At 48.3% G+C, this 18,649-nt stretch overlaps 10 protein-coding genes across 10 annotated transcripts, besides 2 other annotated features; 4 read left to right on the top strand and 6 right to left on the bottom strand.

Moving 5' to 3' along the window:
• Positions 1 to 84: 84 nt before the first annotated feature.
• On the bottom strand, positions 85 to 1,950 carry FPSE_04866 (uncharacterized protein; the record flags this gene model as incomplete). The annotated part of the gene is made up of 3 exons (XM_009257984.1): positions 85 to 172; positions 217 to 1,710; positions 1,754 to 1,950. 3 exons carry the CDS (start codon positions 1,948 to 1,950, stop codon positions 85 to 87), a joined length of 1,779 nt encoding a protein of 592 aa, XP_009256259.1.
• Positions 1,951 to 2,281: 331 nt separating this feature from the next.
• FPSE_04867 (uncharacterized protein) lies at positions 2,282 to 4,768 on the top strand (the record flags this gene model as incomplete). Its single annotated transcript, XM_009257985.1, has 9 exons — positions 2,282 to 2,327; positions 2,371 to 2,426; positions 2,474 to 2,599; positions 2,645 to 2,719; positions 2,764 to 2,961; positions 3,010 to 3,268; positions 3,316 to 3,510; positions 3,558 to 3,758; positions 3,804 to 4,768. 9 exons carry the CDS (start codon positions 2,282 to 2,284, stop codon positions 4,766 to 4,768), a joined length of 2,121 nt encoding a protein of 706 aa, XP_009256260.1.
• A 312-nt stretch (positions 4,769 to 5,080) lies between these two features.
• On the bottom strand, positions 5,081 to 6,394 carry FPSE_04868 (uncharacterized protein; the record flags this gene model as incomplete). Its single annotated transcript, XM_009257986.1, has 3 exons — positions 5,081 to 5,625; positions 5,672 to 6,010; positions 6,055 to 6,394. The coding sequence occupies 3 exons, from the start codon at positions 6,392 to 6,394 to the stop codon at positions 5,081 to 5,083; spliced, it is 1,224 nt and encodes a 407-aa protein (XP_009256261.1).
• Positions 6,395 to 6,742: 348 nt separating this feature from the next.
• On the top strand, positions 6,743 to 7,288 carry FPSE_04869 (uncharacterized protein; the record flags this gene model as incomplete). Its single annotated transcript, XM_009257987.1, has 1 exon — positions 6,743 to 7,288. The coding sequence occupies one exon, from the start codon at positions 6,743 to 6,745 to the stop codon at positions 7,286 to 7,288; it is 546 nt and encodes a 181-aa protein (XP_009256262.1).
• A 481-nt stretch (positions 7,289 to 7,769) lies between these two features.
• Positions 7,770 to 8,173, bottom strand: FPSE_04870 (uncharacterized protein; the record flags this gene model as incomplete). Its single annotated transcript, XM_009257988.1, has 2 exons — positions 7,770 to 7,850; positions 7,895 to 8,173. The coding sequence occupies 2 exons, from the start codon at positions 8,171 to 8,173 to the stop codon at positions 7,770 to 7,772; spliced, it is 360 nt and encodes a 119-aa protein (XP_009256263.1).
• A 301-nt stretch (positions 8,174 to 8,474) lies between these two features.
• On the top strand, positions 8,475 to 10,087 carry FPSE_04871 (uncharacterized protein; the record flags this gene model as incomplete). Its single annotated transcript, XM_009257989.1, has 5 exons — positions 8,475 to 8,870; positions 8,914 to 9,404; positions 9,454 to 9,546; positions 9,592 to 9,707; positions 9,753 to 10,087. The coding sequence occupies 5 exons, from the start codon at positions 8,475 to 8,477 to the stop codon at positions 10,085 to 10,087; spliced, it is 1,431 nt and encodes a 476-aa protein (XP_009256264.1).
• Positions 10,088 to 10,393: 306 nt separating this feature from the next.
• On the bottom strand, positions 10,394 to 12,902 carry FPSE_04872 (uncharacterized protein; the record flags this gene model as incomplete). The annotated part of the gene is made up of 2 exons (XM_009257990.1): positions 10,394 to 12,702; positions 12,749 to 12,902. The coding sequence occupies 2 exons, from the start codon at positions 12,900 to 12,902 to the stop codon at positions 10,394 to 10,396; spliced, it is 2,463 nt and encodes an 820-aa protein (XP_009256265.1).
• Positions 12,903 to 13,441: 539 nt separating this feature from the next.
• On the bottom strand, positions 13,442 to 13,903 carry FPSE_04873 (uncharacterized protein; the record flags this gene model as incomplete). The annotated part of the gene is made up of 1 exon (XM_009257991.1): positions 13,442 to 13,903. One exon carries the CDS (start codon positions 13,901 to 13,903, stop codon positions 13,442 to 13,444), a length of 462 nt encoding a protein of 153 aa, XP_009256266.1.
• A 286-nt stretch (positions 13,904 to 14,189) lies between these two features.
• On the top strand, positions 14,190 to 14,654 carry FPSE_04874 (uncharacterized protein; the record flags this gene model as incomplete). The annotated part of the gene is made up of 1 exon (XM_009257992.1): positions 14,190 to 14,654. The coding sequence occupies one exon, from the start codon at positions 14,190 to 14,192 to the stop codon at positions 14,652 to 14,654; it is 465 nt and encodes a 154-aa protein (XP_009256267.1).
• Positions 14,655 to 15,865: 1,211 nt separating this feature from the next.
• On the bottom strand, positions 15,866 to 18,181 carry FPSE_04875 (uncharacterized protein; the record flags this gene model as incomplete). Its single annotated transcript, XM_009257993.1, has 1 exon — positions 15,866 to 18,181. The coding sequence occupies one exon, from the start codon at positions 18,179 to 18,181 to the stop codon at positions 15,866 to 15,868; it is 2,316 nt and encodes a 771-aa protein (XP_009256268.1).
• A 233-nt stretch (positions 18,182 to 18,414) lies between these two features.
• Positions 18,415 to 18,511: a repeat region.
• Positions 18,512 to 18,649: a repeat region.

Here is an 18,649-nt window from a genome sequence, read left to right as displayed (position 1 = left end):
GATCAGGTGGAGGAAACGTATAAACTCTAATTTAATTTTGATATCCTCTTTTATTGAATGTCAACATAACACCTCTAATGCTGTCTAGTTGGGGATCACAGGAAGAGTGATGTAGTTCTGTTGTCGCGGACCAAAGTGAATATGGTTGTGCCCCTGGAATATCTCGGGAGATCTAAAAAGTTAGCATGCGTCTGAAAATTTAGAGGACAAACATACCTGTCGACAGTGTCATTATGCTGGAAAATGCCGGATCCCTGAGTATCACCAGACGCAACTTCAAACACCAACTTGCCTCCCTTGTCAACCACCACGTTTGTAGGCCAAACCTCGACATCCACAGCGTAAACCTCACCCTGTATCACAGGGAGAACATCCTTGCTGGTATAGTTGCGATGAGGGAGCCACTCGCGATGCTTGGGGTGTTCTTGGTCCACCTTGCGTAGAGACACGCGCAGCCAACCCTTTGTAATAGGCACGGGATCACCTGCTGTGCCAGTGTAAAAGACTTCTTGGCCAGAAGGGTCGATGTGCCGTAGTGTTACAAAGAGATCAATGTCGCTGGGTGTGGGACCTGATGGGTCGGGAGAAACAGAAACGTTGAGATGGGCGACAACGTGACCTGTGATTTCCGTCTCTGCTTCAAATGCCGGTGTAGAGAATTGCAGCACCTCGGGCTTCTCTAGGGTACCCAATGCCTTGTAGGAAAGCTTCTTGCGGTCGGTCTTGGGCTCATCCCAGCTGAGTCCTTGCTCTGGGGTAAGGAAGAGCTTTTTGTATTGTGTTCGTGCAATAGGCCACTCGGACTCCTCTCGACGAGGATAAACTTTCTCCTTTTCCGCATCATTGAAGCCGACATTGCCTTTGCGAAGGACGAGACTGACAGGCGAAACCTTGCCCTTTTCCGACCAACCAACGCGGTCTTCACCCTTGAGGAAAGCATCGAGGAAACTTCGCTGAATCTCTACCTCCTCTTCGTAGTAAAAGGGGAGGTCATGGCGGCCGGTGATAAGACGGAGATACTTGAACTTGGATCCGGCATGGATGTAGCCTTCAATGTTGCCTCGTAAATGGAGAAGAATTCCACCCCAGTTGCCAACCGACAGCAGGGGAACTTCGATGTCACCCATGTCGTATTCCTTGGATGCGTAGTAAGCATCGTCGCGGAACCGATTGGCTTGGTTGTCGATGGTCTGGTCTTGTCTGTTGGCTTCAAGCTCATCGTCGGGCAAATCACCCTCGATAGTGTCTGGGCCCCAATTCCTTGCGCTTCGGCCTGGTCGTCCATACTGATTCGTAATGACTTGTCGGTTCCACCAAAACTTGATAAAAGCGTTTGACAGAATACCACCGTGGCGGCATCGGTCCCTGTAATAATCCGACATGCCTTCCCAGGGCACAATAGCGCTCAGACCCTTTGGTTTTCTTGCCGCGACGCGCCACTGACTACCCGCGTAGTAGCTGATGCCGAGTAGACCAACTTTGCCGGATGACCAGGGTTGTTCGGCGGCCCACTCCACGACATCAAAGAAAGCTTCGCTTGTGCCGCGAGACATGGTGTCTAGTTTGCCGCTAGATTGGCCAAGGCCTCGCTCGTCTGCACGGACAATAGCATAGCCATTCTTTGTCCAAAAGGCAGGGTCTGGAGTTTCCCATGCTGAGTGTTCGGACTTGTGCTGAGGATTCACCTCGCTGAAGGATTTGGGGTGGAAACTGCGATGTTAGCGGAATTCACGACAGGGTAGGACAGGCTCACTCTTGATATGAAATATCCTTTCCATAAGGTCCGTATGTGACGAGGACGGGAACCTTGTCAACGCCCTTGGGACGATAGACGTTCAAACGAACAAGTCCATCGCCGGCCTTGAGAGGAACAGTAGCATTCTGTTCAAAGATGTAAGGGAATGACTTCTCATCCACCGTGTGGAGATCCTCTTTGATTTGGTTGGGCATTTTGATGATGGTGAAGTTTGCTGGTACGAAAAGACGTTACTGCGGTATTGATATCCATATTTGATCTGATTCTTAGTGGATATCTTCTCCTCAATTGCACCATTTCGACATCCCCGAATTGTTCGGTTGATTGTTGGAGGTGGAGGGTTCCGATCCTGGTTCGGTTGCGTGGGGCCGAGACCCGACAATCGGAATAATTGGGGAAATATTGTCCGATACAAACAGCAGGTGCGACGGTGCGTACAGTGGACGAGGTTATTAAGGAAAGAGTCAAAAGGTTCTTGCCAAGTTTGTTTTGACGGTATCTGCCTGTTTTTTCTTGACAGAAATCATGACTTCAGACACAACACCTTTGAACGTACTCATTGTTGGAGCGGGTAAGTTGTTGATCCTTGCTCTAGCGCTTGTCTAACTTTATAGGTATCGGTGGACTTACCGCGGCTCTTGGATTGCGCCAACAAGGCCACAATGTAACGGTACGCAACCTTATCTGGGTGTCAATAAATAAACTAACAGACAACAGTTATTCGAGAGATCGCAACTGGCGAGAGAAGTCGGAGCAGCCATTCATCTTGCGCCAAATTGTCATGGCATTCTACGACGATTTGGGGTGTACCCGGAAACATTTGGCGCCAATCCTGTGGAAGGAGTAGGTCAATGATGCTGTTATCATGCGCAAGACTGACTTGTGTAGATCAGCGAGCATACTGGCACTGGAGACGTCAAGTTTGACATGAACTTGTCAGGTCCTTTGTCTATCTGGGAGAATGTATGTCACTTCTTTCCGCGTCCGGTACCTGCTAACACGCCTAGCCATGGGTCCTTTCTCACCGTGTCCGACTTCACGAAGAGCTCAAGCGACTTGCGACATCCACCGAAGGAAAAGGAGCACCAGCTATTCTCAAGACCTCCAGTCCAGTAGTCGATGTCGATCCTTCTACAGCCACTGTCAAATTCGAAGATGGCACAACAGCGTCTGGAGATTTGGTTCTTGGTGCCGACGGTGTTAGCGTATGTGGACCACTGTTTGTTTGTCTTGACTTAAACTAACTGTCGTAGTCTATAACCCGAAATATCGTCACGGGAACCGATATCAAACCCTTTGGCTCTGGAAAGAGCGCTTTCAGATTTCTGATTCCCCACGATGTCATCCGCAACAACGAAGCCACCAAGGTTTTTACAGAACGAACAGGATTCATGACGATGTGGATGGGCGATGATCGAAGACTGATCATGTATCCCTGTTCCAACAACACCTTTATGAACTTTGTCGCTATTCACCCTAGCAACATTTCTGCTGGTGCGAACAAGGGCGCTGGTAGGTCCATTTGAACACCTTCAAAGACTTGGCTAATTTAGGTGCAGGCTGGGGACGTGGTGGCAGTACAGAGTTGCTGAAAGAAGTGTACAAAGACTTTGAGCCCAAAGTCCGAGCTCTTCTGGAGTTGGTAGATGCCGATGAGCTGAAGCTTTGGACTTTGTTGGATATGGACAGAATTCCAACTTGGCACAAGGAGAGGCTGGTACTTTTGGGAGATGCCGCTCATCCATTCTTGCCTCGTGAGTACACCTGAATTATTCTACAAATTCTACTAACAGCCTTATAGACCAGGGACAAGGAGGCGGTATTGCGATCGAGGACGCAGCGTCATTGGCGGCTTTGCTACCCCTCGGAACTACGCCAGCCGATATCCCATCCCGTTTGGCTCTGTATGAAAAGACCAGAGATGAAAGAGCGCATACAGTTCAAGAGTTTACCCGACAAGCAGGAGAGGATCTCCACGGAGAGAAGCGCGCCAAATTCAATAGTGAGTAATCACACCCTTTCTGGAGCGTCACTAACAATGGCACAGTCTACAAGTTTCTCGACTATAACTTTAACCACGACGAATGGCACAACTCTACGAAAGCTCTAAAAGATCATCTCCACTCGCAAAACAAGAATCTCCACTGGAAGTCTCCTCTATCTTTTGGGCCGATGCCCAGCCCTCGCCAAGACATTGTTGGCCAACGCCACGATGGAACTAATTCGAGCTTCACCACGTACTCTGTCCGCTTCAAGTCGTCGGCAACATATCTCAAGACTCTCTTCCCCACACCACAGTTTAGTTTCTATAAGCCCGGAACCGTCGCAGAAGCTACATTTGCTTGCACCGAGCTGAAGGGCATGAAGTGGCTAGGCGGAGGCGGCTACAAGTACTTTGGTCTCTGGCTACACGGTGTTCAGTATGAAAAGAAGGATGGAAGCAAGATCTTTGGCTCCTTCTTGGTAGTTCTGATGGAGAACCTAGCGGACCCTATCGTCACTGGCAGGGAGGAACTTGGCATGCCAAAGTTGTTCTGTGAGATTGAGGTTGAAGAGAAGGATTCAGCAACCAAGATCCAGTGCAGTTGGAGAGGAGCAAAGTTTGTGGATATTTCCATCAACGGTCTTGCCGAAGCCAATGGCGTCAACGGCACCAACGGTACAAACGGGGCACCCAAACCTACTGGACCTCCAGGCGCTCCTCCACTGCCAGAAGAGCAAGGGCAAATTGTCTACCGATATGTCCCCTCGGTGGGCAACCCGGGTGTTCCTGACGCTGCTTATCCTGTGTTTATCGAAGATGGCTTGGAGTCTACGCCCCGAAAAGTGGAAAAGACAGAAGTTGGCAGTGGAGCCGAAATGAACTTGACTGCTGGGACATGGGATACCCTGCCAACACTGAACCACATCGCGACTGGGTTCTCTGAGATCCCTGTCTATGGAATTGTCAAGAGCAAGGTTGAGCGTGGAATAGGTGTTGATGATATTTCCCACGCGAGAAGAGTAGAGTAGATAGTTTCATCAAATCCAATTTAGCCGTTTAGTTACAGTTTACAGTCTTTGTCATGTTTGATTTGAGTTGATCATTCTTCCACCCAACTATTCCAACTTCCTATCCCACTCTAGCACCTCCCATCCCCATCAAAGCGGGTCATCTGCTTCATCCGGTTGGCTTCCGTAGCTCAGTTGGTTAGAGCGTCGTACTAATACTTCAATCTGAATATTCAGTGATGCGAAGGTCTCAGGTTCAAGCCCTGGCGGGAGCAATCCCAACGCCACCGGATGTTCTTTTTGCTGTAACATGTGATTTGTATCTATATGCATCTAATAAGGTCGAGCAGGCGTAAGTTGTCCAGTACATTCTCCAAATCCAACGCCAGAACCTTCCTTTCCAACAACAGCTGTTATCCTGACGACATCACCATCCTCGAGGAATCCTCTCTTGGATCCATCTTCCAGAGTAAGAGGCTTGGAACCACCCTCTGTTGCCTCGAGCATACATCCTCTGCTCGTTTCGTCGGAACCAGTGACTGTTCCCGTAGCCAGAACATCTCCAGTTCGGAGAGCACTGCCTGAACTGACAGAGTGGGCAATCATCTGCTGGGGAGTCCAGTACAGAGCCTCCACAGGACACACACCGACAGTTGTGGCAGTCTCGTTGGCCAAGACTTCAACTTTCATGGTGATGGAAAAGGTTGATGGGTTTGGATGTTGGAGGTATGACGCTGCAAGGGTTTGCTGAGCGGGGGAGCGTGTCCTGTAAGGGTCTAGGGCGTCGAGTGTGACGATCCATGGAGAGAGTGAAGTTCCCAGACTCTTGCCGTTGAATGGACCAAGAGGACTCATCTCAAAACCTTGAATATCGCGGGCTAAACTAATCAGTAAGAGTATCATTGTGACAATCGGTTGACTTACCACTCCAGTCGTTGAGGATAGCAAAACCAAAGATGTGTTCCTCCGCATCCTTTGCATTCAGCCTCTGCTTCATGCCCAACGGCTTTCCAATGACAGCCGCGAGTTCAACCTCATAATCAACCTTTTGAGAAGGTCCGTAAACGACAGCGCTTTCTCCATTAGACGTATTGGGGTTGCGGAATTGTCCGTATGGTCGCTCAATGTCGGTACCTGACACAACAATGGAGCTTGTGCGACCTTGATAGCCGACAGGAAAGTGAAAGAAGCCTGGCGGTGGGTTGGGATTGTTGACAACAATACGTCCTGCGTTTATGACGTGATCCAAAGAGCAGGAGAAGTCTAGGAAGTCAGTGGTTGTTCGTAGGACAAGTTGGATTATTTACCTGCAAAGTCTTTGATTTCCATGGGTAGATGCATTGTGACGGCGCTAAAATCTTCCTTGCTAGCGGACGAGAAGCCGTCAAGTCCGCTCTTTTGGTATGCTGATTGGATTTGCTTTCGAACATCTTGGTGCACGCTCCTGGGGAGAGCTGCAAACGCGTTGAGAGTTGGTTGGTTGAAAACACCCTCGACATCCTTGAACAGGTCTACGGCATCATTCAGAAAGACGACAGTGTTTCCCAGTCTAGTGACAGCCTGAGGGTTCTCATGGGCGGCTGAAGAAGCGATTCCAAAGGGAATGTTCTTGTTGGAGAAGTGGTGGGAGAAATCTGCTGTAGCCATTTTGAAATTTGATAGCGCTGGATTGACTGAAGCCAGAATGGAATAGGATATTAACGATTGATATTACCCATCATGTCTCAATCCGCGGGCACTATTCCCGACCACGACGTTGTTTGAGCAAGTGGGCGATCGGATGTAGGAGAAGTTGGCCGAGTTGCCCTCCACATCCCGAGGGGTGAATATCCCGGGAAACGACCGGAGATATGACCGACAAACACCATAAAACACCATGGATTTGAAGAGTTGGTAGTTCATTGATTCTTATTTGATACAAAGCAATTCAGTTTTTATTGATACACAAAAATTGATTTTTGATTCACCCCAATCAATATCCAAATGTCAGACAAAATGGCTCTCAACGGTAACCTCCGACAAACTCAACGCTTCATCACAACCCACAATGAAGAAGGCAAAGCAGTCGTCGACACAACAATCAACTCAGATGCACCCTTCTACGCCCTCCCCAACGGAGAAGCTCATTTTGCTTTGGGCTACGCAACAAAACAATTCCCTGCCGACCTGTCAAAAGACGTGTCGTCTTACCAATCCTTTCTGAGCGACGCTCCAGGTCTCAGCGTCTCAACAGGCACTGTTCTGCGATACGTGGATATGTGTCCTGGTCACATGTCTCCCATGCACCGCACCGTCAGTCTTGATTATGGTGTTGTGCTTGAAGGAGAGGTGGAGTTGATTTTGGACTCGGGGGATAAGAGAGTGATGAAGAGGGGAGATGTTTGTGTGCAGAGAGCTACTATGCATGCTTGGAGGAATTGTAGTGAGACTGAATGGGCTAGGATGTTATATGTTCTTTTGCCATCTACGAAGCCTGTTGTTGGTGAGAAGGAGTTGGGGGAGGATTATGGAAACATGGTTGGCGTGAAGGCGTCTGAATAGATAGACTAGTTACAACACAGATGAGTCAAAACATTAACTGCGATTTTTCAACATTGAATATGTACTTCTAAGTTACTCGATAAAGTATAAATCGCGTGGTACATCGACTTGTGATTATAGTCAAGGTTATCTAACTTCCAAACGTTGTCAAAGTCATTCCAATCCACCATAACCTATACCCAGCACAAAGCTCTCAAGAACAAAAAGAAATGCCATCCTCAGATCAACACAGAAAAAGAAAGACTTGATCATTGACCAACTTGTTTGCCTCAACACGGGATCGAACCGTGGACCTTGTCATTACTAGTGACACGCTCTACCACTGAGCCATTAAGGCGGCTAATTGGATGAAAACAGTGGTTCGCATTAGGCTCTAACAGGATGTCGCGATGGAGTCAGCCGAAGGACATACCAAATGAATGCGAGAAGATTTGATATAAAACTATAACCAAAGAACAAAATAAACGACACCCAGACTCCCCTAAAACTCTCCACCGATGGGATACTTCCAAACTTTGTCCGTAAACTTTCCAACCGAAGCCCTCCAAGTTTGCGCCGCGCCCTACAAAGTCAGCTGAATTCAACCTCTGCAACTGCCAAACTCACAGCATTAAAGCTCAATCCCCGAAACATGGCAGTGATGAAAAACAATTCAGGCGTGCTAGTATAAACTCTCACACCATTGATGTGCTCCGGATCGCGGTTCAGTGGTCGATAAGAAGGTACCCGCCGATGCGGCATGTCAAACTCTGGATGATCCACTGACACAGGCGAACGCTCTGGCGTTTCCTCGCGACTTTGTGAATGGTGAAGTTCGTAATCTCTCAAAACAGCGCTGTGGAAAGATCCATTTTGGACACGCGTTTGAGTTGTTGTGGTCGACATGATTGCTGATGGAAAAGTCAAGTTGAAAGTCAATAATTGGGTCAAGATCTCTTTGGTATCAAATGACTTCCCCTGCTTACTTGAATCCAACGGAAGGCGCGGAGATCGGCTGTTGAGGTTAAAGTGACCTCCACTCGGGATGTGGAGGAGCAGACCAAACCAAAACACCCGAACCGATGGACAATCCGGGGACCCCGGATCAACTACGACTTTACTCTTCTCAGAAGGACTTTGAATTGAAGTCCAAATACTTGGTCTTGATGCCCTCAGAGATTCTGACTACAATCAAATCATCAACAACATGTCGAAACAATTCTCTGCAATCCGCTCAGCGGCCATTGACGGTCGCGTTCACAACCCAATCTACCGCAAAGACCAACTGCGCAACCTGCACAGCGCATTGGCGGATAATGCATCCGCTATTCAAGATGCGATAGCAAAGGATTCAAAACATCAGCCTTCAGAGGTCAAGGTCGAGTATTGTCTTGCTTTGCAGCTGATTGCAGATGCTTACACTGCCATCGACCCTGATCAGCAGCTGGAGCAAGAATATGCCGTGACAAAAGGGCAAGATGACGTTACTAGCCGTGAACCGGTTGGAATTGTCGTTATTGAGCCTTCGAATCATGCATTCTTTTATGGTTTGATTTCTGCGCTTGCCCCTGCACTAGCGGCTGGAAACTGTGTCATTGTTCAGGTATGTTCTCATTCTAAACAACAAAACTCTGCTAACAGAACAGTCCGAGAACTCTTTGCGTGAAACACCAAAGTTGGTGCTGAATCTCATCGAAAATTCTCTAGACAGAGACATCTTTACCGTCTCAGCTCAAGGCGTCACACCGGAAGACATCGGCACGTCTCACACCTTTGTGTCACAGAATGGCACATCAGGACCCATTCTCCGCAACCATCTCGTTTCAGACCCCAAAGCTCCTGTTATAGCTTTTGTTGAAAGAGACGCAGATATTTCAGCCGCCGCTCAAGCTCTTGTTTCGGCACGCTTCAGTCTGCAAGGCAAATCGCCATACGCGCCTGATGTGGTTTTTGTCAATGAATGGGTCAAGAAGGATTTGCTACGCGCGCTTGTTCAGCAAAGCACTGAGTTTCTTGCTACTTCACCCACGAAAGGAAGAGCTTTGAAGACGGGACTTGCGAGAGAGGTTGAAAAGGACGACAGCACGCATGTTGTGCTTTCTGGATCGAACGGAGTCATTCTTGATGTTCAGAACAGGTAAGAACTCTACGAGAGATTGAGATGGAGAGTTTACTAACTGAGATAGGTCTTCGAGTTTGCTGAAGCAAAAGGTTGAAGAGACGACTTTGATTGTCCACTCTGTCACGAGTATGGATGATGCTATTGACGCGTCAAGAGAGTATGTTCCCCCAATCTTGTTCGTGTTTCTCGACTGACCTTTTAGTATCGGATCACTTGCCGCTGCATACGTCTTCACAACACCCGCCATGGCCAAATACATATGCCAATTCCTCGACACAGCTGTCAGCTACGTCAACCAAATTCCTACCAAACTTCTCTGTAGGTCTTCCTGTCATTCCATCGATTCCCAACTAACATCTTTAGACTCCCCCATCGCACCCCTCGGCTCTCCTCCCCAAGCGATCACCAACACCATCTACCGCGAAGACCAATTCTCCAGCTCAAAACCGAAATACCTCACAAAATCAAGCACGGAGCAAAAGCTGGCCAAGATCCTTGGAACTTCAACAGCTGCTGAACTAAGAGCGCTAGAATTGGAAGCGACAAAGAGACTGCCAGAGATGAAGCGACGACTCAAAGGAACACAGCTTGGTTTCTTTGAACAGGGTATTGTTACAAGTTTGGTGTTCGTATTGACCACACTTGTTTCGGGGACAGGATTGCTTGGATATTACGGAATACGATATTGGCGGTCTTGAGGAGTCATATTTCGCTCAAATTCTCTTTTGTATATACCAGGCTTGGAATGGAAATTGCTGGAATAGGTTGAAAATCCGTGCTTCTGCATGCCGAGTCAGTAAAAGCCTTTACAGATCTGATTTGTTGTAAACTCCCCTAGGCCCCATGTTTTGATTTCCCAACAAGTGCTCTAAGCAACGGTGCATAGACGGTTCGCGATGACGAGGCTAAATCAATGGACGTCCAACAAAATATATTTGTAATAAATCCCTCGTAAATGTCAAATCTCACGTGCTTGTCACAACTCAAATCCAATGCAAATCCCATCAAGCGAGAGTAAAAACCTGCTTGTGATCACTATTCGCACCGAGAGCACCCACAACCTCCCCATGCATGATCCCCTGCACAAAGCACTCGCCAACAAGCTCATATCTCAGTTCGTCTCCCTCCTTCTCGACAGGTCTCAGTAGATATGGCACGTTCCCTCCATCAAGCAAGACAATCGCGTCTCCCTCTTTGGATCCCCAAGGACACAATCCAAATAGCCCCGACGTCGTGACGAAAAAACAAGGTTCTATGCATGTCGGTAGCTTCTTGGTCTCGTAATACTCCAACTCGGCTTTGGCGTTTGGTTTAAGCACTTTCAAAGCAGGTCGGGTTGAGTAGGCCCAATGCGAATTCATGTGGTCGATGTATTTCTGATTGCACTCCTGGACAGTCTTTTGCAAAATGTCGCCCGCGCTGTTTCTCCGTGTCCAAAAAGGTGTCAGGCCGCATGGATCCAAGATCTGATGGAGCACTTTGCATATCTCCTGTTTATTATCGAAAGACCCCTGGTAAGGGTACATGTACTCGATGGGTACAAAACTGATTTTCTTGATCTCGGTAATACGAAGGCCCGAAAGTCGAAGGATGAGCGGGTCATCTGTTTTGAGCAGCTCAAGGTTGGGTGTTGTGTCGCCGGCGGCTTTGAATCTCAGGCAAGCGTTTAGGTTTGCTTGCGTCCATCTTGAACTTCCCTTCTGGTCGACGGACCAGGTAGGATGACCATTCGACGTGTCTACGCTCGGCCCGACGGCCTTGACCCATGTCCGTGTAGGCTGACAATGTATTGACGACAGTATCGCCACCGAGTTATGCTCGCGAATCCACCATCGTGTAAAATCGGCAAAGACGCGCTCCTTCGACTTGTCGTAATTCGGTCGTATCAAGTCGTCCAGCTGGGTGGCGTCGTGTGTTTCGTCGGCAAATGTCAGTAGCGCAAAGAGTTTATCTCTAGGATCCGTGGCCTTCAAATCAAGACCCGAGAGAAACACCTCGAGGATACTTGACAGCTGATCTTTGTCATCCGCCTCGATAGGCGTGGTGGCCACTTCCCTCGTTCGTCCCTTGGGCTTCAATGTCTTCCAAATAGCAGCCATAGAAATCTGTTGCGAAGCGTTGTGCGGGTTTTGAGCTGCGTAAGCCGGATGTCCAAGCCAGTTGCTCACTTGAACAACCTCTTCCCAAGGGACATGTTCGGCTGAACAGTGGACTATAGGCACTCGTGCCGACAAAGCTTCTTGGATAACCCACACTCTCGAGAACCAGGGATTTTCGTATAGTGTGCTCATGAGGAATGACAGTTGGGTATTGCCATACCAGCCCGCCATGTCGATGATGTCTTGAGACCATGTTTTGAGGTGCATTTCGAATACTTCAAACATTCCTTTGAACGAGATTTTATGCCCGTCCTTCATTCTGTCCTCCCCAAAGGATTTGATCTCGGCCAACGGCGTCAAATGCTTGGTTCCGGTGCAGCTGCATGCATCACCACCTTGGCATATCTCGCTGTTGTAGTTGCAGATGTCGCGAATGAGCTTCAAGCATGCTTCTACACCATGGTTGTCCTCGCCCAGCCAGATATGCACAATTGAAGCCAAGGAGTAAATCTGGGTCATTAGAGTGACTTGCTGAGCTCTCTCTTCAAGGTCATCCTGGTTGATGCACACGGCGTCGATCCATATGGCCAAGGTTTCGTCGGCAAGGCGCAGACGACGAACAGCCTGGGCTGCAGATTTACCAATACTGAAAGGTGTGTCTTGGATGTCGTTTTGGTTGGGAGAGAGGAAGATTTCATCGCGCTCTGAAGAGTCGCCCCAGCAATAAGACAAGGCATGGAACTCGACATTCTGTGCTTCGGCATCTTTGAGGCTCGCACTGCTGAAATAGGCATTGATGGGGTCGTCGAAGGATCCTGGCTTGACATGCAATAGTCGGATTTCCTGGTGGCCAAGGCTGAGGGCGTGGGTGTAATGGGAGGCGTTGGAAGAGATGGAGAGCGATTGGATAACTTCCAGAGGGTCGTTGGCTTCGTATTCAATATTGATTCGTCCTTCATGGATAATATTTGTCCAGGCCATGTACATAGCTCGCGGGATCAGTTGGATAATATCGCCGGGGCGTAGCGCTTCTATCCATAGACGCTTTCGGGGACCAAGCCAAATGTGCCATCGCTCTGTCCAGTCTTGAGGCTCTTGTTCTGCGAGGCGATTGTTGTGAACAAGGATGGTGCGAAGATCTCCACGCCCTTCCGGGCGTTTGACCGACGCATCGAACCAAGTGAAGGAGACTCGTTCGGCATTATCTGCCCAGCCTTGGAGAAGTCAGTACCTGTGGTTCACCACGGGAATTATCCGTACCTTGATCACGAGACAATCCTCCAAAGCTGACTGCGATGACCCTCTTGGCATCGTGGGGGATCTCTAGTTCAACATACGGTTGTTCTGGACAGTGATCATGAACCTGAATAAGGTCTTTGCGCTCGACAAAGCATTCTTTGTTGGTGGAAGTCATGTTGTAGGGATTTTGCTTGGATCTGCATTCTCAAGAGTTGGAGTTGAGACATTATTTAAGGCTGATGCTGACATGGAAGGGAGCCAAGTGAAATAAGAGGACTAGAAAAAGAGCAGTCGAAAATATCGACGTTCTCATAGGGTATGTATACACTAAAGATGGTCTAATATTTTCGTCAGTCACTGAAATAATACCGGTTTTTATGTCGCTTACCTGCCAGGGTAGCAAGGCTTAGTGCATGGGGCGCAGCGAATCCCTGATCGTTCCATGGGGGCCAGGCTTTCTCTTCATGTCACAAGGGTCGTCACGTAGTCATGTTGGTGCAGAGGTTGCGCAAGTAGTGCATCTCATTTCCATTAATTGCTATGAGATAAAGCCCCTCGTCCACTGACAGTCCAAACTCAGCCCTCATCTGTCGATGTGTTATCCGTCGTAGTGAAAAGAAATGATGCCTCTACCCGTAGTAAAATCTGTCGATAGAAGTTAGTCGTTGTCATACTGCTGAAAGCCCAGTGAATAGTACTAACCCATTTGCCCCTTCAACAAGAGAAGTGATTGGTGACACTTTCGAGAGTGTTTTTCTGTTGTTCCTGGAGCTGGTTTGGGATCGAGTTGGACTTTGCCTTGAGCCAAGCATCGTACTCTTTGGAGATTCCGCCTGAAACGTCATGGGCATGTATCGATGCCATACGACCCCAGGGCCAAACATGCCAGTATTGCTGCGAATGAGAGTAGTGTTGCAGCCTGCCGACGTAGTGGCACCATGTGAGGTAGTCACCCTCGAACTGAAACCAGACGTCCCCAATCTGGCGAGCGTCTGTGGCACTGTGTACCGCGGTGAAAAGACTCTGCTGCACTTGTGCACGGGAAGCTGCCCAATTCTCCTCGATCCAGTGGCAGTGAAATTCGAAATGTGCCTTAATTACGAGTCGGCGCCGCGAGTGGTCAAGAGGGTGAAAGTTGTTCAGGATCGGTTGCTCAGTGGGTATCGCTCCAGACATCTTTGAGATATCTAGCCTAATGTATAATTAGCGATTTGCAGTAAAAGTCAAGTTGAGAACTAACACCTGTGTAGATGTGTTGTGTTGGGTTTTTGTGTAGGTGTGTGATGTTGTGAAGGTGACGAAATGCTTGCTAGGCGAAAAAAAATGTGGGTGTAGGCAGCATCCAGTCTTCACACCAAAACTCATCACAGCCTTACAACAACACAGCAGCAGCTCATTTTTTTTTTCTTGAACACAAAAAAGACAAATCTTTACGTCTCAAATAAAGAAAATTACAGCTACTATGGCTCCCTCCAGCGACAAGAACCCGAAGCGCGGTCGCTCTAGCCAGCGACGTGAGCGAAATGAGGAGGAGAGCATCGACATCGATGCATTGCAGCGCATCACTGCGGATATGCAACGGCTGCTTCAACGCGCGCGCAACCGACAGGCCAACAACTCGCGATCAGGCTCAGCGCGTGGAGGTAACAGTTCAACGCATGGTCGCAGTGTCTCCCAGTCCAACCGTGGTGACCGAGACTCGTCGACTTCCAATCACAACAGCACTTCTGGCCAGAGCGGTCAAGGTTCATCTGCTGGGGTTTCCGAAAACACCAACAACACCAAGAAGTGCCTTGCCTCGGTCTCGGAGGTCGAGAAGCGTGAGTACATTGGTGCCGATAGAAAGACGACCCAAAGTATTGTCAACACTAACACTACCCGTTTCACAGCCATCAACTACAGGAGGCCAGACAACACGAAGAACTAGAAGCGTGATTGCATTGCTGCCGATAGAAAGACGACCCAAAGTATTGCCAACACCAACAATGCCCGTTTCACGGCCCTTGCCCACAGCAGGAGTATCGTTGGGACGACCAGTAGGCCAGACAAACTGTCTTCAGCCGGCCGGTCCATCATGAGAACTGGAGTCGATTGGACGGCTTTTCATTGGGAACCCATGGGGATGGACAATCAGACCATGATGCAGGCCGTCTCTACTGGGGTGGTCGCATCTGACCCTCCAACGCCCCAATCCACTTCGGCCGAACTCCTTACCGGCAGCACCTAACACGCCGAGGGCCGTGCCAACGTCACTGCCAGACTTGGGACAATGCATCTAATGATCCTCAACATGACACAATGGATCAGGAGGATGAGGACATGATTGGATAAACGGCCAATCTCCCGACATCACGCACGTCCTACCACAGAGTCTGTCACTGGGCCCTTTGTCAGCCCTTTAGTCGAGGGCAACACTGCGTGGTAAAACTCAGCTATCCTAGACCTTTCAGACAAAGGGAACTGTCACGTTAGGCTACACAGAGGTGTCGGTCACTTGTACGTTTCTGTTTCACCGTTCATTGACATAACTAATTTCTTACATTACAGAGTTGACGTACCCCTATCACCGGCTATATAATGGCCAGTTTGTAGCCAACATCTGCCGACCGACCCTGTCATTACTATGCCATGTTACCAACGCCATCGAAAACCCAAGCACAAGGATACGGTCTCGAGGAATACGCGGATAGATATTGGCACAATGGATTAACGGGGGAATCTTTAATTGATAGAGGGTAGAAGTCTAGTTACTGTCTGATTACATATATTAGTTAGCATCGCCAATCGAAGAGGGACATTCATTAGTTCACAGTTGCTCTCCCACAGCGGCAGGATCTCTACTGACGAGGACAACGTTGAGATGGAGGCAATTTGTCTCAGTTTGTAAACCTTGTAAGCGAGACCTAAAGCATGCAGGCGTTTGATCACGTATTGCAAACCATCTAGTCTAGTCATTGAGCTGTAGCAATGTTGATAATGTTGTCGGCGTATGCGTGGGGTTTATTGAACACTAGGTATACGGTTATGAGTTTACAGATCGTCATCAGTGTGTTTCATTCTAAGCTCATATCACAATTATGTTTTCATAAACTAGTGGTTCCTTCACACATCACAATCAAGCTGGTGGGGGCAGTGACTTTATTGAGTTCTCTTGAGTATGTCTGTAGTCTCCCCGTTTCGAAACAAAAAGCTTGTTAACAAGCCATTGGCACGCAAGAAGTTCTTATTCGAAGCAACTTCTATTTCCCGACTAAGTCCTGATAGTTGCATTGCTAGAGGCTCGAGAGGATCAACCTCCATGGAATCCTCAGTGCCATCTTGTCGGGAGTGATCCTCGTGATGTGACTCTTCCACATCCATTTGGTCCACCTTATTGGATCCATTGTTAATGGGAACAGAGCCTCTGACCTCGCCACGAGGCGCACGTGGTGTCCCTCTTGATGACTGGATACCGGATCCACGATCAAGGGACCGTGGTTGGGTTTGATCCTCATGAGACAACACTTCCATATCCATTTGGTCCACGTTATTGGATCCATTGTTAGTGGGCGCGGAGTCTCTGACCTCGTCACGAGGCGCACGTGGTGTCCCTCTTGAAGGCTGGATACCGGATCCACGATCAGGGAACCGTGGCTTGATTTGTTTTCCGACACTACCCAAATGGAGTGGTGAATTGGATGACTCCCAATGGGACCTGGAATTAGATTCCCCTTCAATAGTCGTGTTCGAATCAAGGGGTATGAGCCAATCGTCAATGCCCAACTCTACACTGCGACGCACATCTGGCAACGGCCTGTGAGACGACCTCTGAAGACTTGCCAATGCTATGGCCTTGTTCTCTTCCAGTAGACGGTCTTGTCGCTCAAGTCTCTTGTTCAATTCCTCTATTAAGCGGGATTGGTTCTGTGTCTCTTGGTGTTGCCGTTGCAACGTCTGGTAGATTTTCTCCACTTTGTCTTTGACTTGTGGAAATTCTCGTGCGAGAGACAAAACCAACTCATCCATCCGACCAGATGTCTGATCATCTCGTTGCCCTCTTGATGGGTGCATTGATGACTGAGGAGTGACCATGGGAGCAGGGTCCCCCTGCTGTGATTGTCCCTTTGTTTCACGCCTAGGATGTCCCGAACGAGGCTGTTGCTCAGTATCTCTAGGTCGCAAGCTGAGGGACCGACGTGGCTGTCTCCCATCTTCTGATTGATCCCTTTGTGGTGGGATTTCTCGATCTGTGATAACGCCTATCGAGGCATTGATCAACTCAGGGGGTTGCTCATCGCCGGCATCAAGATCATCACCAGGACCAAGGTCGGATCCAGGACCAAGATCATCACCAGGACCAAGGTCGGATCCAGGACCAGGGTCGGATCCAGGACCAGGGTCGGATCCAGTACCAGGGTCGGATCCAGTACCAAAGTCGGATCCAGAGTCACCAGATCTTGCCCGCCTAATATTAGGTAGACAAATGCGAATGACGCTCTTGAAAGCGCGCTCAAAGTACTGAGGCACATCCTGGTGCGCAGGGACCTCATGACCCTTCTTAGCAGCCTTGTAGCTTACGAGGGCTTCATCCGTCGTACAGGCATAATTTGTGTATTTTGGGTCATCTGACCATTGCATGTTGTCGATGGCCGACCGTATGCTTTTCAGGTCTTCTTGGGTAACAGGAAGAGCATATAGGCCCAACTTGTACCACGGATCCTCCCTGGGGTTTGGGGCTAGTCTACGCCCGTCTAATCTGTCACCGACTTCGATGAGCAACTCTGATAGTTGCGTCGGCGTTTCCCCCTTTGCCTCGACCTCTGCTCTTGCCCTTTTATGGAGGGAATGCACGGATGTAGTCCTGCCTGAACCGACCTCTTTGTGAGCCTTGCGAATGGTTTCAGAGATCGCAGGACAATGTGAAAAACTCGGTTGTATACCCGCCCAGTATGCACAACTATTGATGCGAGTCATGACTGCATACTGTAGGATCAGAACCACTCTGCTGGTCCCGGCCCGCATACAAGGATGCACAATTATTGCCGCAAGAGAGTCGCAGAAGGGTTTTGACCAAAGGTGGTAAGATGTCTGGTCATTTCCCGCCGCAGGGTGATAACCCAGGCCATTTACAGGCGAAATGAGCCACATCGGGCTGCACTCGCGTACACGAAGGCAGATCTTCCATAGTGTCAATATGTGACCATAGGCAGTTGGCTTGAACTTCTCCTTCACGAGACGAAGGTCGGCATCCTGTTGGAAGATATCGTCGACTTCGGCCTCATCATCGGCGCTCCAATTATCGTTGGTGGGTTTATGAAGATACCCAACCAGGTCGTCGATATTGGCCTCTCTGGCAGGTCTGTGGCGATCGACTAGAATTTTCGCTGCGCGCTGCGCGACCGGATTTTCAACGATGCTGGATTTCGCTGGTCGCCCGAGCTTCTTAGCTTGAACTTCGTTTTGTCGTCTACTCATTTTCTATAGTTGAATATTTTTAGAAAATTGTAGACTGCTGTATATGAAATTGCTTGTTGTTTGTTGTCATGAGGTGTTGATGTTTATGTTGCGAGGAGTGTGGAGTTAATAATTGGAAATACATGCAGATGAAATAAAATGGCCCCTGCTGCCAGCTGCCTATAGCTGTTACCTTTTTTTATACTATATAGAGTTAATAACTATAAGGATAAAAATTGCTAAATACTGCTATCTTATACTTTAAATAATTATAAATATTAATAATAAATAAAATAATAAGTTTATTAATTAAATATTTTATAAAAAGTTTTTTAAATTAATAAAAAAAAATTTAATTTATAATTTTTTTTTTAATTTATACTTTTTCTTTAGTTTATACCTTTTCTTTAGTTTATACCTTTTCTTTAGTTTATACCTTTTTTTTAATATATACCTTTTCTTTAATATATACCTTTTTTTTAATTTATA

Source organism: Fusarium pseudograminearum, chromosome 3, assembly GCF_000303195.2.
Source record: "Fusarium pseudograminearum CS3096 chromosome 3, whole genome shotgun sequence".
NCBI lineage: Eukaryota > Fungi > Ascomycota > Sordariomycetes > Hypocreales > Nectriaceae > Fusarium > Fusarium pseudograminearum.
This window is presented reverse-complemented; position numbering and strand designations above follow the sequence as displayed.